This window comes from Acomys russatus, chromosome 7, assembly GCF_903995435.1.
Source record: "Acomys russatus chromosome 7, mAcoRus1.1, whole genome shotgun sequence".
NCBI lineage: Eukaryota > Metazoa > Chordata > Mammalia > Rodentia > Muridae > Acomys > Acomys russatus.
In genome coordinates this window covers 68,431,109-68,448,701 of record NC_067143.1, presented here as the reverse complement: position 1 = coordinate 68,448,701, position 17,593 = coordinate 68,431,109, and the positions used below count along the sequence as shown (strand labels likewise).

Here is a 17,593-nt window from a genome sequence, read left to right as displayed (position 1 = left end):
TGTGTTTGCAGGTGATGCAGTGTAGGTTCATTTCCACTTCCCGCAGGATTGGATACCTGCACAGTTAACAGGGATGGAAAAAGAGGCTGTTACAGGGTGCTGGATGAGTGGCAGAGCTGAGAAGAGGGTTAAGCTGACTCCTGGGGCTTTTTTATCCTGGTCATCCCTCTTGACCCACTCCCCGCAGTCCTGTAGCATGGTCTTACTTGACGCAGCCCTGTAGGGACTTGTATATTTCTCTCCTTTGTATGTCCCTTTCTTCTGTCATTCTAAAAGTCGGTATGTCTTGAGACCCAGTCTGTTCTCTTCCTAGTTACCATCCCCGGGGTCCTGTTTATGTCATCCACGTTGACCAAAGTCAGTCCTTTGCCTCAGACTTACACCTAACACCTGTTCAATGGGTTATTTCAAAGCCACTGGTTTTATCCAGCTGTCCTGTCACCTTCCACTCTTGTCTCAAGGGTTGACACCACCGTCCTGTTGCCCAAGCTGGGAAACCATGTTCAGACATTTTCTTGACAACTGGACACTGTTGGTTAGTTGTGTCGACTTGACACAAGTTAGAGTCATTTGGGAAGAGGAACTCCCAGTTGAGAAAATGCCTCCATAATATTGGTCTATATGCAAGTCTGTGGGGGCATTTTCTTGACTAACGATTGATGTGGAAGGGCCCAGAACTCTTCTGTGGCCCTAAAGTAAGGTGTGAATGGACTAGAACTATATAGCTCGGGCCTGGCCTAGATCACTGAAGCTGCCAGGAGTGAGCTGAGTCCTCTGTGAGCTCTGAAGCCAAGGAGGGGGTGCAGGATGGAGAAGCTCCAGGCCTCCTCCTTTCCACCTCCCCGCTTAGAAGCCTCCCATGTTTTGTCCGTAGTCCAGGAAGTAACAAGAAGCCATATTCTGCATTCCCTACCCGCTTGTCACAGTGCTTCTATTTTCCTGAGGGAAAGTAAGTAATCAAGGTCTCTATGTGTTACATTATGGGCACTCATTCATTCCTAGCAGTCACTTTGGAATTGAAGACAGGGAATTGGGCTTGCAGACTGAGGCAGCCCCCGACTTGTGTACCTTCTGCTTCATTTTTTTTTTTTTTCTCGGTTTTTCAAGGCAGGGTTTCTTTGGACAGCCCTGGCTGTCCTGGACTCGCTTTGTAGACCAGGCTGGCTTCAAACTCACAGAGATCTGCTTGCCTCTGCCTCCCTAGTGCTGGGATCAAAGGCGTGCACCACCACACTGGCTGTGCTTCAGCCTTTATGTGGATGATAAAACTGAGGTCCAGAGAAGCTAAGGGCAAGAAAAGAATGTACCAGTGTTTGCATTTGAGTCAAGTGTTTGGCGTTCTGGCTGGGGCTTGTTTCACTGCACTACCCTTTTAGGTGTCTTGGAATGGTAAAAGATGGGGGCAGGGTTCGTTTCTAGCTCTAGAGCAAGAACACCCTGCGGGTGAGCCAGGGAAGGCACAGAAGCCAGCTAATGGCGCGATCTCAGTTGCGCTTTGCAGTATTGGCTTGGGTAGGTGCTTGGTGAATATGTGTTGAATTTCAGTCTGGGGGTTTCAGGGAGATGGTGGACAAGGCACCAGCAGTGCTCAAAGCCTTTCCTGTAGATTCTCTTTGAGGATGGATGTGTTATTTCCTCCCAGAAAAAGAAACTGGCATTCAGAGAGGTTAAGTGATAGAGTCAAACTGAGTAGTTTGAGTTTGAATGTAGGGCCATCTGGATTTACACTTCCTGACATTTAATTGCCTTTCCTCTGCTCCCAAGGAATGGGAGCTATTCTCCCTTTCCCCTCCCCCACATGTCAGGCCACCACTCAGAGAAACTGAAGAAATTTGGGACCAGAGCCTGGACTGAGTAGAATGATAAATTGCATTATTATTTCTGTTTTCTCCTCAGGAATGGTCAGCAAGACTCAGAAAACAGACCTGGGTCTGAGGCTCCCAGAGAAGAAGAAGAAGAAGAAGAAAAAGAAGGTGGTTACAGAGGTCCCAGAACCAGAGACTCAATACTCAGTTTTAAATAGTAATGATTATTTTGTAGATGTTTCTCCTCCGAGGGTCACATCTCCCTTTAACAATGTGGGTGAAGGGCAGGTCTTCGAGGTGCCACTGGGCAAGAAAAAGAAGAAGAAAAGGTCCCCTGGCACTCACTTGGATGGGCACCTGGAGCCTGAGCCCACACGGGCAAGGCAGAGAAAGACATCCAGTCCTAGAAGGCAGGTCCTTGAGCAGTCAGCAGAATGCCTCATCAGAGAGCAGAAAAAGAAAAGGCGGAAGTCCTTACTACAGACCACCTCCCGAGCCTCTGGGCTGAAGACCTCCCCAGACCCCAAGCATCCCGAGGAGGTAAGCAAAGCTGGTAAGAAGTCAAAAAAACACAGGAAAGATAAAGCAGTTCCCCACATCACGGCCTTTGCCCCCCAGGACTCTTGGTTCCATGGGGCTGGGGATGCTCTGCACCCACACTCAGAGTGGGCAGAGGCTAAGGATCAGATGGCCTTGGGACAGAAAAGGAAGCAGGGGAGCCCCAGAGATCACAGCATGAAAAAGAAGAAGAAGAAGACACACCAGGAGGGAGACATCCTCCTGGTCAACTCCAAGCTCTCCATGGAGAACAGCCTGAGGAAAGGAAGTAAGAAGTCAGTCAAAAGTGAAGCTTTGGAGTTCATCCCGATAGACTGCCCAAAGGCCCCTGGGAAGAAGAAAGTAAAATCCAAGAAAAAGGTGGAGCAGCCAGTTGGTGAAGGGCTGGCTGTGAAAAGGAAGAAAAAGAAGAAGAGGAAAGAGAGCGGAGTAAAGGAAAACCCTTGGCAGGAGAAAGAGGTAGGTTTCCTTGGGGCCTGGGCGTGGGGTTACCATAAGGGTGCCTGCATACATGTTAGCACTTGTGCATTTAGTTGACAACCCAAGAGAGAGAGAGAGACAGACAGACAGTGAGAGAGTGTGTGTGTGTGTGTTTGTGTGTGTGTGTTAATATGTACTGGAAAAGGATAGGAGTCATCTATTGTCTAGGAAATGATTCAGGGCTCCTATGATGTCACCAGTAGTGCAGGTGTCCTCCACTATCCATAAGTGGGGATCATCTTTTACATAAATGCTTTATGACTTATGTTCTTTCTACTTGCTGTCTACCTCCCAGAAGCCTGATCGTCTGAGATAGCCTGGTATTTGTGGCTGTCAGCTATGGGATATAGGGATTACATAGTGTCCACCTGGTGTTCTGAGCTCTTAGCTTCACCCACAAATTTGGTGAAGAAGCTCTCCTGTTTCTCCCCAGCTCACAGACAAGGATAGCATGAGGCTGAACAGGACTTGTCTGAGGTCACCCAACTGGGACCAAGTAGAGTTGGAGCTCAAACCCAGGCAGTGTTGCTTCTGGCTCAGGAGATCCCTGAGTGTGTCAGGAGATGCCAGTGTGTCCTTTTCCAAAAGGCAACCCAAGAAATGACCATTTTCAAAGGGAACAAGACCTGGCCTCTCCAGCTGTATGCCAGCCATGGCACTGTGGCCCTCAGTGATGATGGACATTTATTAAGGAGTGCCTGTGGGAAATGGCGTCCATCAGGAAGATGTTGCTGGCGTGCATGTACTTTCCTAGGTGGGGTTGGGATGACAAAGATGGCTCCGTGTTGGGGCCTTCAAGGTGGCCGTGTTTGCTGGCATTCTCACAGCTTTGCTCTCATGCATTAGGCTCTGTTTCTCCACACACAGCCCCTATGTGGAAGTCAGAAGACAATTTGAGAGAGATCGGTCTCTCTTTCATAACGTGGATCCTGGGAAACTTAGGTCAGTCAGTCATGCTGGCAAGCTATCCCTATTCTTCTTTCTTCAGAAACTCAGAGCAAGGGAGGTGGTTCAGTGGGTAAGAGTACTTGCTCTGTAGGCATTGAGACCAGAGTTCAAATCCCCAGTAGTCACCTAAAAAGCTGTGCATGGCAATATGTGCCTGTGACCTTAGCACTGGTGGGGAGGGAGAGACAAATAAGATTCCAAGAGCTATGGGAGACCCCCATCTAAAGGCAGCGAAGAAGAGAGTGATGGAAGAAGCCACTACTTGCTTTCACCTATGTGAACCCCCTCCCCCCAGGTGCAACACACACAAAATTCAGAGCAAGATGAACCCAGAGGTGTAAAACTAGTTCCCATTCAATTTTAGGGCCTTTCCACCCCAGGAGACTAGGAAAGGTATCCCCTCCGCCTCACACCTTCCAGAGTCCCACAGGCCAGGAGTAATAGTGTAAGGAGGGGTAAGGAAAGAGCCCTCCCCATCTCAGGTGCACGTGCAGGACGCTGGAGCCAAGTACAGCATTCTAAGGAAAGAATGCACTGGGTGTGGAGGCGCACGCCTTTAATCCCAGCACTCTGGGAATCAGAGGCAGGCAGGTCTCTGTAAGTTCGAGGCCAGCCTGATCTACAAAGTGAGTCCAGGACAGCCATGGCTACATAGAGAATCCCTGTCTTGAAAAAAAGAAAAACAAAAAAGAAAAGAAAACAAAAGCTGTTGGCAGTTGTCCTTCGTGATGGACTAAGGGTATCTTAACAACCTGGTAAGAATGGTTAGGGAGACCCTGTTAGGACATCATCAGGCCAAGGGTAGCTCAGCTGCACACCAGCCATTGAGTCAGGAGACCTGGATTTAAGCTAGCCCTGTCACTGAGCTGCAGGATTATCTGGTTGTTTCCTTTACCTTTCTGAGCCTCAGCTTCTTTGTCATATGGCTTAGTGCCACCATTTGCTGGGAGATGCACGCATGGGAGAGTGGGCAAGGCTTTCTTGGCTGAGGTTCTGTCTGACTGTCAGAACCTAGTACTGCCATGTTCTTGGGCCTTTCTTGGACCAAATGACCTTGCTCAGTGGCTGCTGGGCTGGCGCTGTTCACGCTTGCCTGAGCTGCTATCTGTCTTCTTCGCAGGAGTCAGACACAGACTTGGAGGTGGTACTGGAAAAGAAAGGCAACATGGATGAGGCCTGCATAGATCAGGTATGCCCTGTGCCCTCCCTTACCCCTTGTCACCCCTAGATGCCCTCATCATCCATCAGACCACAAATCCTGGGGTCAGAGGGATCAGCATCTCTGTGAAGGCCTCCATTACACACCTCTAGGGGCAGGTAAACTCATGGCCCCCTGCACCTCTGGCCAGGGATCCCAAAGCTGCTGTGACTATTCTTGAGTGTCCTGACAGGCCCTCTAATGTCGCCCATTGCAGGGTGTTGGGAAGATGAGGGCCTGTGACCCTGTAACTAGAACAGGTGCGCGTGCCCAGCCGTGCCCGTGCGCATCACCACTAGTTCAGGAGCTTGAGAGAGATACCTTAGAGACCAGTTTCCACTCTGTCACGTGCAGATCCCTGTGTGAGATCTAGGCTTTGTGGAACAGAGATGTGTTTATGTTCCTTAACCCTAAGGGCCTGGCAGGACTGAAGAGCTGTGGGAACCTAGTGTTAGTCCGTGCTTTGCTGGCTGCTGACCCTTCTCTCTTGTGAATCAGCATGGGTCTTTACAGGCAGCCATGGTGATCAAGCCAGGCTTGTGTTAGAAGAAGTCACAGTCCCAGATAGATAGCAGCTGGTCCCCAGCGGTGCCTGCTGAGGTAGCCCTGAGATAGAGATTGGACAATCCTGCCTCACAGGTCCTCACGCCCACATTAGAAAAGAAGGGAAGACAGAGTGTTTAGAAGTGAGAGGGCCATCCAGAAGAGATGGTGATGTGCCAGACCTGCTGTGGGCGTGGGAGAACTGTACTTGGAGGGGGGTGATGCATTCTATAGGCAAGGGAAGGACCGGGGGAGTGATGTGCCAGGGCCTCTGCAGGGCGGGCCTGCACCACTGGCCTCCCGAGCTCCTAACCTTTGCTCTGTGATCCCTGGAGTGTTCATCTGCAGAGCGGGGTAGCTGGGAACCTTGAGGTCTAGGGAGAAGCAGCGCTGTCCTCAGGGAAGTGGCTGCAGCACACCCCGCACGAGTTCCACACGTCACTGTTACATGGTGTTCTCTTGGTAAAGGTGGATCACCCTCTGTTACAGGAAAATCACTTGCCATGAAATTGTGCCCATAAGCCAGGCACAGTGGCGCACACCTTTAATCCCAGCACTCGGGAGGCAGAAGCAGGCGGATCATTGTGAGTTCGAGCCCAGCCTGGTCTACAAAGCGATTCCAGGACAGCCAGGGCTACACACAGAAACCCTGTCTCCAAAAACCAAAAACCAAAACAAAAAACAACAAAAAAAGAAATTGTGCCCAAGACAAGTGTTTCAGGCCAGGGAACCAGCTATTGACCAGAGTGCCCTGTGTGCTCTGCATCAGAGTGAAGCTCTTGTTCTTCCGCCACCTCAGTAGAGAACGTCTGGGACTCATTATTCTCTCTCTCTCTCTCTCTCTCTCTCTCTCTCTCTCTCTCTCTCTCTCTCTCTCTCTCTCTCTCTCTCTCTCTCTTTTTTGTCCTTGCGTAGGTGAGACGGAAGGCCTTGCAAGAAGAGATTGATCGTGAGTCAGGCAAGACAGATGCTTTAGAACCCAAGAAGTGGACGGTGAGTTTGCTGTGGTGGCCTTGACATCCAGTCACAAAATTAGCCTGAGCCAGCTTGACCCCCTCTAAAGGGGTGCTGCCCTCTTTACTAAGAAGCTGGCTACTAAGATATGGCCCCTGACTTGATATCTTGTTGTGGACGATGGGGTGACTTGCAGAATAATCACAAGGGGGTCTTTGTAGCTGTGGGAAGTGCCCATGGAAGGCTGTTAGGAGCATGCAGGAGGTGTGGGGGGCGGGGCCGGGCCTCTTAAGACTCCATGGGAGAACATCCAGACCCAGTCTGAGAAGGTAGGCTAGGTAGGAGATGGCATAAGGGTCATGGACCTGGCTGTGTCACCTGGTATGCACTGCCCCTTTGTGCCTTCACTCAGCTTCATAACCCCATCGCCTCACTGGCCTCCACATGGGCTGGTACTGGGCTGTGTGTGGAGGTACACAAGACCCTCATCGTCACCTTCTGTGCCTAGAGGGTGAGTGTGAGCGTGGTGTTCTGCTGTACTAGATGATTAGAAGTAAGGCCTCTTGGGACAGCTGACACTTATCCTAAGACCCTGAGACTCCTGGCTCAGTTGTTGTCTGGGAGGCTTACTGCCTCCTCCTGCTAACCTAGGCCTAGTCCTTGCAGCCTCTAGCCTCCATACAATATAACCTGGGCCTGGAATGTTTTCAGCCTCTGAGACTTACTGCTTAATAAGCTCACCCTTACTTGTTCTTTCTGAGCTCTGGGCTGACTGGTTCAACTCAGTGGTTCTGCCTCAAACTCTTCTCCCAGCTGACTTATTTAATCTGGCTTCTCTCTGGGCCTGGAATTGCTCTGCTTGGCCTCAAACTAATTCAGCAATCTGCTCTAATCTGGCTTCTTCTTATTTTCTGGCTCATTCTGGCTTCATCTGAGTTTTCTCTCTGCAGCCCATCTATTACTATCCTGGTTAAGAACAAAAAAACAAAAACTGCCTCCTCTCTGTAGAACTACCACTTACATAGCTTCCCTTTCCTCTCTTTTAGGTGTATCTTATTCTGTTAAATCTTCTGATTCTTTACCTTTTCTGCCACTGAATTAGATATCACTCTCAAACATGGGTGCTTCCTTCTACAAACTAACTACCTTTGTTTGGAATTAAAAGCATGTAACACCACACCTGGATCTCAGCTTTTCTTTATCTACTAGTTGCTCTATACCAGGCTGGCCTTGAACTCAGATGTGTTTTGTCTCTGTCTCCTGGATTAAAGGAAGGTTTGTATTCCAGCTGGATAATACAGACCTAGAGGATCTTTGGATGTGGTCTCTTGCCAGAACAGCCATGTTCTGAATTAACATTCCTCTACACCTGAGAGTGGTGGTGCCAGTCCTTAGCAGACAGGGCACTGGCAAGTGCAGGGGCCACTCTAGACTCTTCTCCTTGGAGAGCCTCAGTTTCCGTTCCTGTGAAATGAGGCTCCTATTGTGGCCCCAGAGGACATGTTATAGTTCTGTGTGTTTAGATAAGGCCTCCTGTAGCCTCTCATACTCACTGTGTAGGCAAGCAATAACTTGAACTCCTAATCTTTCTGCCTCTACCTCCCAGGGGATGTAATTACATGTATGCATACTAGGCCCAGTTTATACATTGTGAGGGATAGAACCCAAGGCTTTGTGCATGGGAGACAAGTACTTTGCCACTGAGCCTCATCTCCAGCCCTGGATACATTTCACTGCATCCTTCCCTCAGGGTGTTTTTTCTCTCTCCTCTTAAGCTGAGCAGAGCTGATAGGACACAAGTTGGATAGTAGGACAAGAAACATGGCAGCATTATTCAGCCAGTGCTCCAGACACCATCCTCTAGTAACTTGGCTGCCGGGGCATGGGGATTGGGGCCAGCCAAGGGTACTCAGATGTCCTCATCTTCTAGGACCTTGGTCACCTGGGTACGGAGGCACTGGTGGGGATTCCAGACTGGCAGGACCAGCAGTCTTGAGTATATCACGCCTAATGGGCCCTTAGCTGTGGGCTTAGATCTACTTGGTGTCACAGGCAGCCCCTGCCTTAGAGACTGGAAGCCTAGAAACCAGGACTTACTCCTGCATGTGGGTCACATAAAGCTAGGAGAATGTTACCAGTTCATCTAGGGAAGCTGTAGTGGCAGCTGTTCTGATTGTTCCCCCAACATGGACCCAGAAATGAGTGCTAGGCTGGCGTCTGGCTCTCAGGCGGTTACCAGGTAGTTTGGAGGTCAGCTGTCAGGAGTACATTGTGGAACTAACATGTGCTGAGAATTGTATGCTGGGGCTTTGCCATAAGATATGACTCTGGGAGGCAGAGGCAGGCAGATCGCTGTGAGTTCGAGTTCAGCTTGGTCTACAAAGCGAATCCAGGACAGCCAAGGCTACACAGAGAAACCTTGTCTCAACCAAAAAAAAAAAAAAGTGGCTCAGTTCCTTCTGATGCCTTGTGGGGGTGCAGGCCCATCCTTTAGAGGAAGACTCTGAGGCTCAGAGAGAGAAGCTGTGACTTGACCAGCCACAGAGGTGGGGGCTTTATCCCAAGCTGCTTAACCTCAGGTCATAGTCGGGGGTGGGGGGGACGTGAGCCAATCTTACAGACCTGAGGTAGAATGGGTCTTGGTGAGCGCTCACATTTTCTAGCACGGGAGTTGCGGGGGTGGTGTTTGTATACTGGTGATAAACACAGCACCTCTGGTTCCTGACCCATCTCTTCTTGTCGAACTAGAGGAATAGCCAGCTGGCTGGTGACTGCCGTGTTGTGGGAAGGTTTGCTATGCTGAGGGTGATGGAAGGGTGGTGCTGACTCTACGCTATGGAGAGAAGGGTGAGGGAGGTGGCTCAGTGGATAAAGCACTTGCCACTCCACTAAGCATGAGGACCTGAATTTGAATCCCCAAAAGCAGCATGAAAGCCAGACACGTAGCACAAGTGTCTGTGATCCCAGCACTCCCATGAGGTGATGAGACTATTGTACGGCACTGATCTATGGAGGGACAACCAAACATCTGCCCACCTCATATAGGGAACCAGTGTCAGACCAAAGTAATGACACTACCAAAGTCAAGCTTGCTGAACAAATTAATATGTTAAAATTACAGGAGTATGGGTTACATAGAGTATGGATAACTGAAGGGCAGCTGCATTACCAAAAGTCCACCCGAGCACAAGTGAGAGCTCACGAAAGCTAGAACTTGCAGGCAGTTTAATAGGTCTACAGTCCTTACTGCTTAGGTACCCTTGAAGAGGGAGAGGCCTGTGAACCTGTTAATTTTCAGGGACAGCCTGAGACTCGTGAGTTGATTACTTCCTGGATCATCTCAGAATGAACTACTTAAGCTCAGAGGACCGCTACACAACACAGGCTATGTAGGAAGATCTCTGGAAGCTTCTGGCCAGCCAAGCATATGCAGAAGAAAAATCAGTAGAGCTCTTGTCTCAAATAAGGTGGAAGGCAACAACCAACAGCTGAGGTTGTTCTCTTACTTCCACATGTGTGCACACACATTGTATATGAACACACACACAAAAAAACAAAACATAAGTTGGACTGTGGAAAGGTTGAGATGTGTTACAAAGTCTGGTGAAGTGTCTTGTGTTTTGGGTATGGTGTGTGATATATGAAGTTCATGCTGTCACCGTGTGTTGGGAGAAAAGAGTAGAGTACGGAATAGCTTGGTGTGCAGTGGTATATTTGTTGGAAGCCAATGGTGGGCTCTCAGGCTGGTCATTCTTGAGTTGGGAGTCGTCTCCCACCCCCATTAAGCTGTAGGCCTCATTTCCTCAACTATAATGTGGCAATGAGTAGCTATCCCTCAGGGCTCTTTAGGATAGATGAAATGGCCCATTGCTTGGCTGAGGGTGAGGGAAGCATTTGTCTTCAAGGGCAATGACAGACTTTTACTCTCCACCCAGGGAACTCAGTTTGGCCAGTGGGACACTGCCAGCTTTGGAAATGAAGACCAGAAACTGAAATTCCTAAAGCTTATGGGTGGCTTTAAGCATCTGTCCCCGTCATTCAGCCATCCTCCCAGCATGACTAGCAGGTCCAACATGGCCCTGGACAAGAAGTCTTCGGACATGCTCCAGCAGAGTCTACAGCAGGACTATGACCGGGCCGTGAGCTGGAAGTACAGCCGCCGTGGGGCTGGCTTAGGCTTCCCCTCTGAGGCCCGCAAGGTCTTCTACATTGACCGCAACGCCTCCAAGTCTATCAAGTTGCAAGATTAAATTTTATTGTCCTGATGCTCAAACTGCATTTCTTGATCAGTTTTGCATCTGTCCAGTTGGCTTGAACCAGTCACCTGCAGCTATTGAGGACCATTCATGATGAGTTTTGGACAAGCTGGTGGAGGCTGCTGTGTGTCAGGAGCCAGTGTGAATGGCTAGAGCCTTAATATTTTCTGTGTTAAACCTCCCACCTCCTTGGGTGGCAGTGTTTTAATAGTAGCTAGCAGTTGTTGATGTGCACACATAGGGCCCTAACTAAAGTGTTTGCCTTGCATTGATGTACTTAAACCTGATTATGGAATGGGTGCTATTCTCATGTCCATCTTACAGATGCAGCAACTTAAAAGTTCAGGGATAAAGTGGTAAAACTGCCCAGGGTCACCCTCCACTAAGTGCCATCAAGAGCACTTCACCCAGAGTCACTCAATGATCAGTGAAAGGAGAAAGCAAGTGTTCGCCATGATCTGCGCTGGGACCAGCAAGTTTGTCTTCCTTTCCCCTTTCCAGGAGGCAGCCGAGGCCGAGCTCCTCTTTGGCAGATACACCTCTGAGCTAGCTTCTTTCCAGCTGCCATTCTTCCATATGACTGCTGTGCTTGGATTTCATGGTTCTGCATTGATTGGCTCTCAAACAAGGCATTTTGGGGTAATCCTGCATAGAGACACATGGCAGGTTCTCAGCAGCATGTTCCATATTTATGTTCACAAGAGAGAAGACGCTGGTGTGATGAAATCCAATGGAAGGAAGGATTGAGAGGAAGGTGCTTCGTCTGCTGCAGGCATCATCCCTGCCCTGAATTCCAGCAAGCTTCAGGGAGCTCCAGACACAGAGACCATGGGACAGAACCTTCTCTTCCACCAGCTTTTGGCAGTCTGGCATCAAGGTTCAGATAAGGACAATTTCTGATCTCTTGGCCTAGCACCTCACATAGACATCCCATTGCAGGCCTGATCTCACAGGCAGAAATACTGGCCAAGGGGTTGGGGCATGGAGGGATTGATGCTGCACTCATCCAGGACATTGATTCCCATCTTCAGGGTTGGTGTCGGCAAGCTGGTAGGAAGATGGCAGAGGCAATTCCAGGCTGCAAATGTCCTATAGCATTCCAGAGATGGGAGCAAACTCTCTGACCAAAGAAACTTAACAGCAGTCCCTTAGGATATGTTTTATGGCTTCATTCAACTCTGTAGTTGTTCTGTATGAGCCCCTTTGGTAAGGGAGATGCCCTCAGGCCAACCAGGGAGAGGCCAGCACAGATGAGGCTCTGCCTGAGGCAACTGCCTCTACTCTACCCTTTCCCCTGACCCACAGGCCTGGGCCAGTCACACTCTACAGGTGTGTCTGCCAGCAAAGACCAGTTTAAGCTATTTTTCTGAGATGAACTTGGCCTTTCATAGATTTAACCTCAAGATACAGAAAAGAAGATCACCTCCAGTCTCAGACGGCAGAACTCCTGTTAACTGTCATCAGAGTGAGGGCCAGGAATTTTTCTTAGCTGCTACACGTCTCGGTGCTAAAGGACTTGGTTTTCTAGCTTGGTACCCAGCACTGACCTAGGCTCCATTTGCTCACCCTTCTCAGTAAGTAAGAATTGAAGTCTGTAAGCAAAGAAAGCTGCAGAGCCTCCTCAGAGTGAGCACAGCCTCATGTTTCTCACAAGTGTGGGGCACCTAAAGCCTGTACTTCTAACTAGGTTCCTCTCTCCTAATAGTGGCTTGAGCTGCCCTATCCCCTTTTCCATGTCTTGTACCTCCCTAGAACTCGGCAGTCTTCTGCATGGTGTCCCCATGTAGAACACTGTCTCTTAGGCACTGAGGGTGCAGATATGGGAGGTAGATGACCCAACACAGGCCTTGAACTTCGTTGTTTCTCACTAGCATGGTAGTCTATAGTGTCCCACGGCCTTGTTCACAGTCAAGCTTCAACGGTCACCCAGAGCTCATGCATGGTTCCTACTACTCAGTTCTTGAGCTGATTTCTGTGCTGTGTCTACTTGAGCTTGTGAGGCTCTGAGGCCACCTTTTCCACAACTTGACTAACCTGTCAGAAGCATCTCCCAATCAGACACCGTGGTCCCTAAAGAAGGATATGCCTTCAGCTTCTCAAGCTGTTTGTCCTACTCAGGTATGGAAGGCAGCACCCACCTCCCCACACTGTTGGTAGAAGGGAGGTAAGGTTGCTAATCACATGATTTTTATTTTTTTGAGACAGGGTTTCTTAGTGTAGCCCTGGCTGTCTGGAACTCGCTCTGTATATCAGGCTGGCCTCAAAACTCAGAATCTGCCTGCCTCTGCCTCCCTGAGTGCTGGGCTTAGAGGCCTGTGTCACCACTGCCTGGCTGCATGCCACCAGCTATCAGACAAATTTGAAATAAGTTCCTGGATTACCTCAGTAGGCTCTTCACAACATTCCTTAACTGGTAGGTAGCGGAAGAGTTAGTGTGGAAGAGACTCGACAGCCACTTGGGAAGGGAAAGGCTACAAGCCAAGAACACAGCCTCTAGACGCTGTGTAACACTTCCACCAGTGCACCCCAAAGGGAGTTTAGTCTTGGTGACACCTTGACCTAACCCAGAGGGACCATTGAGTTATGACCAACAATTGTCAGTTGGTAAAATCACATGGAGCCACTAATAACTTGTTAAAGTAATAACCATCAACTTAAGGGCATGGAAGCATCCCTGGGGAGTAGATGCCACCTGTGGAGACTACAGAGACCAGCCCATCAGTAACAGACGATGGAAGCTGCTCCAGCCCACGCTTCTGCCCAGGTCAGCATGCTTCAGAAGCCCTGTAGTGTGCACCTAACGTGTCGCCAGCTGAGGTTAACATGGGAGCGCTGCTACTCTGGACCAATGCAGGGACCTTGGGCAGCCTTGAGGCAGGAGAATGACTTACAAAGCATTTATTTGTTTATTTGCCAGTTATTTTTCTTTTTGGTTTTTCGAGACAGGGTTTCTGTATAGCCTTAGCTGTCCTGGACTTGCTGTGTAGTTATTTTTCATAGAATTAGTAGAAACAATTTTGTAAAGTAAAGGCCACTTGGAAGTATTTTGAACAGTAAGTACCACAGTGCCTTCTGGTTTCTGGCATGTTCCCAACAGAAGTGTTCTTCAGCTTGTGTTTCTGTTTTGTTTTGAGACTAGGGCTCATATATCCCAGTCTAGCCTCAAAGCATGTAACTGGGAACCCTGAACTCCTGATCCTCCTGTCTGTACCTCCCAAGCACCGGGATTATAGACCTGTACCACCACACTCAGTTTTATGTGGGGCCTTGTGTGTGTCGGGCAAGCATTCCACCAACTGAGCCCCATCCTCTGGCTCATCTGCTCACTTTTTTAAAGACAATTTTCTCAGTTCCTTAGGGTGGAGGGGGACTGTCATCAGACTGGCCCCAAGTCTACAACAGTAACCCTGGTGTTAACACTAGTAAGCACACAGATTTGTATATAAATGATTTTAACTTCTACTTTATGAGATTAGTCATGTATAATGTTTCAGAATTAAAATAAAATAAAATCCATGCCTAAAACAAATAGTTTTGAGTGTGTGTTTTGCCCAGGCTTTGCTTCAAGCAATCCTGCCTCATCCTCCCCAGTAGCTGCAACTTGAAGTGTGTGCCACTAGGGCAGTCTAGCTGGGAGCACAGCTGAGCCAGTGACTGAAGTGCAGCCCAAAGCCACCAGCCATAAAGGGCAGCCAAACTCCCTGAGAAGCACTGCCATGGTGCCCAAAAGTGTGTGGGTCTGGATGTGCTCTCTAGGAGCCAGAAGTGATCAGCTAGCAGGCGGGGGCACAGCTGCTCCTTGAAGGTAATTTGCCCAGTTACAAGAAGGGCATTGCAGTCTTCATTGCCTAAGCTGGCATGAAACTTGTAGCATTATCCTCCACCTCTTCCTCTCTGAAGTGCTTGGGGTTACAGGTGGACACCTCCATGCTCCACTATTACAGGACATTTTTACTGAGACTACAGGAAGCCCCAGATGACCTCACTTTCTGCAGTATTCCAAGACCAGATGTACTACTTATGACTGGAAAGGAGTCCATGGGTAAACTGGTATTTATTAACCCTCAAGGTGTTTGTTTAAATGTGATGTGCAACCGGGGGCTGCTTTTCAGCAAATGGAAACACCCCAGAAAAGAAAGCCCTGTGTCCTTGGCTGCTCCCCTCTGAGTGCCCACAGGTCCCAGGCAGGGAACCCAAAGGCCTCTTGTGCCAACACACACCAAGACACTGCTCTCTGAAGAACAAGACTGGGTTTTAGTGCTCTGGCAGTCTCCCCTCTGCTGTCAGAATAGTCCAAAGCCAAAGATTAAAACAAATCTGTATAAAAGTAAAAATAACAAAGTCTCTACATTCCAGGAGGAGTTAACGGCAGCCAGGGGGGTCTTCCAGGATGTGGCACCAGGGCCCCCAGACCCCTAAAGGACAAGGACTCAGGTCCTGGTTTGCAGAGGAAGCCTCAGCGCCAGCTCGGTCAGATGGTTCATGTCAGGCTGTTTGCTTCGCTTCTTGATGTAGTCCAGAGTTTTCACCTAGAAAGAAAGAGCTCCATTTGGATTTGGCTTCACAGCCCTGACCCAGGAGCTGAGCCTCTTCTGAATCTGCCCTATGTGACCTTGCCCCTGCCTAGCTGAAAAACAAGGCATCATCTCAGGATACCACAAAACTCAGACGTGGGGCCTGGGAACATAGCTCAGTTGGCAGAGTGCTTACATGAACAAAGTCCTGGATTTATCTCTAGCACCACAAAAGCTAGGTAGACACAGAAGGACCACAAATTTCAAGGTCATCTTTGGTTATATAGCAACTTTAAGGATAGCCCACTTGTCTCAGAGGAAAGGAACCAAACTTGGCTGTGGCCAGAAGTGGGTGCATCTTCACGCATGTAGCTTTTCCTGAGAGGCAGTGACTGGGAATGCTTTCTAGTACTAGGAAGTCACTCAAAAAGAATTTTGGGGTCTGGTACCCATCTCAGGGGTGACAGGGCAGATTGAGGTGCTGCTGATGTTGTGTCAAGGTCAGTGCCACTCTGGTTGGCAGGGACCCTGATGCTTACCATGGTCCTTGTGTCTGCACAGCCGTGCCTCTGAGCCAGGTGCCACAGGTTGACGGACAGTTGGTTCAACTTGTTGTTTCGAAGGTCCCCATGGGCGAGGATGCTGTTGAAGAAGGAGAGGCCCAGCAAGCTCTGGCGCTTCAAGGCCTAGAAGAGAGAAGGGAGATTATGGCCTTGCCCTGGCACACTGGATGGGCTCAGTGTAGATGTCCTTGGTAGGGTGGTCATGGCAACTTTTCCATGTGTTTGCTGAGCCCACCCACCTGTAAAACAACAGTGAGAGCCATGACACATGGAATAGGTAAGGACAGAGCACACAGCACAAGTGCTAAGCTCTGCTGCTCACCTGGCCATCATTGTTGTTAGGAAAGGAAGTGAAGCCCAGCAGTGGCGAAAAGGCTGTGCTGCGACAAGTCAAGCTAGAGGCTGCAACATGGCTCTCTGCCATGGTTCAAGCTTTTGAAAGCTGTAGTCACTATTGTTCATCTTAACCAGCACAGCTCCTCAACCAGGGCCCAGATCCTGCCTTTACAAGACATACCTACTGTATGGCATGGTGGTGCACACCTAACCCCAACTCTCTGGAGGAGAGGCAGGAGGGTCAGGGGTTCAAAGTCATGTTTGGGTAAGTTTGAAGCCAGACTGAGGTATATGAGGCCCTGTCTCCAAAAAGAAAAAAGAACCTCCTGACACTGTAACACAAGGCCTTTCAGGACTCCTGCTTTGTTGGATGATCTGAGAGGCACTTAACCACACATGACCAGCTTTGAATGGAAGACACAATGGGGAAAAGAAATAGCACTGCTATGACAGCTTAGGTGAAAGGACACACTTTCACAAGGGGAAACAACACAGAGAGCCATGTCTACAGGTAGGCACATGCTGTTTCAGGACAGGTAGGCACATGCTGTTTCAGGAGGCCCATGGAACGAGGTGTCACTGGGTGCTGCTCACTGACATGCAGAGCTCTGCGGTCCCAAGGCTTTTGCTGTATAAAAGCCTAACAGTCCTGCCAAATACTGCTACCAGGGCAGCTAGTGGGTACTGAATACTAAGCATATGTTAGCACTTTTGCTCCACACTTCACATCTCTGTGGCAGGGACATTCACAGCCTATGCTAGGCAGCCTTCTAGAACTGTCCAATATCCTATCCTCTGGTTACATGTACAGTAATGCAGGTACTGCTGAAAGGGAAACAGCAGCTGAAAAGGAGGCATCTAGGTAGGCTCAATCTAGTGATGGAGCCCTTTAAGGGCAGAATAAAGGTCTGGCCAGAGTCAGAGACAAGCAGGGGAAGATGGTAAATGCCAGCAAGGCTGAGGGCACAGATTAGTAAAGGAACCTCAGTTGGATCCCCTGCACCCATAGAAAAATGTGATTTCAGCGGGGAGACAGCAGGATCCCAGGGCTCATTGGTCAATGACAATACCCCACCACAAAAAAAAAAAAAGTGAACAGCTCCAGAAGAATAACACCCACACTTGACCTTCAGCCTCCACCTGCACACGCACATACTTGCACATGCTTGCACACACATGGAGGTGAAAGGAAAAAAGGGGTGAAAGGGAGGTCAGGGGCTGGAGAGATGGCTCATTGGTTAAGAATATTGTCTGCTCTTCCAAAGGACGCGGGTTCAATTTCCCACCACTCACATGGCAGCTCACAACTGTCTGTAACTAATTCCAGGTGATCTGACACCTCCACACCAATGCACATAAAATTAAATTTTTAAAAAAAAGAAAAGGAGGTCAAACAGACTCAGAGCACAAGAACTTGACCCTCTTGACTTTGAGGATG

At 49.2% G+C, this 17,593-nt stretch overlaps 2 protein-coding genes across 2 annotated transcripts in view; one reads left to right on the top strand and one right to left on the bottom strand.

The window, feature by feature from the left end:
- Positions 1-1,614: 1,614 nt before the first annotated feature.
- On the top strand, positions 1,615-11,840 carry Knop1 (lysine rich nucleolar protein 1). The gene is made up of 4 exons (XM_051149296.1): positions 1,615-2,822; positions 4,912-4,980; positions 6,448-6,525; positions 10,422-11,840. Exons 1-4 carry the CDS (start codon positions 1,860-1,862, stop codon positions 10,734-10,736), a joined length of 1,425 nt encoding a protein of 474 aa, XP_051005253.1. The 5' UTR covers positions 1,615-1,859; the 3' UTR covers positions 10,737-11,840.
- Positions 11,841-14,977: 3,137 nt separating this feature from the next.
- Positions 14,978-17,593, bottom strand: part of Vps35l (VPS35 endosomal protein sorting factor like) — a 105,740-nt gene continuing 103,124 nt past the window's right edge. The window contains exons 30-31 of the mRNA XM_051149295.1: positions 15,796-15,942; positions 14,978-15,271 (exon numbers count right to left, since the gene is read on the bottom strand). Of these exons, the coding sequence (XP_051005252.1) occupies positions 15,173-15,271; positions 15,796-15,942 (246 nt within the window). The 3' untranslated portion in view covers positions 14,978-15,172. The remainder of the gene's footprint in view (positions 15,272-15,795; positions 15,943-17,593) is intronic.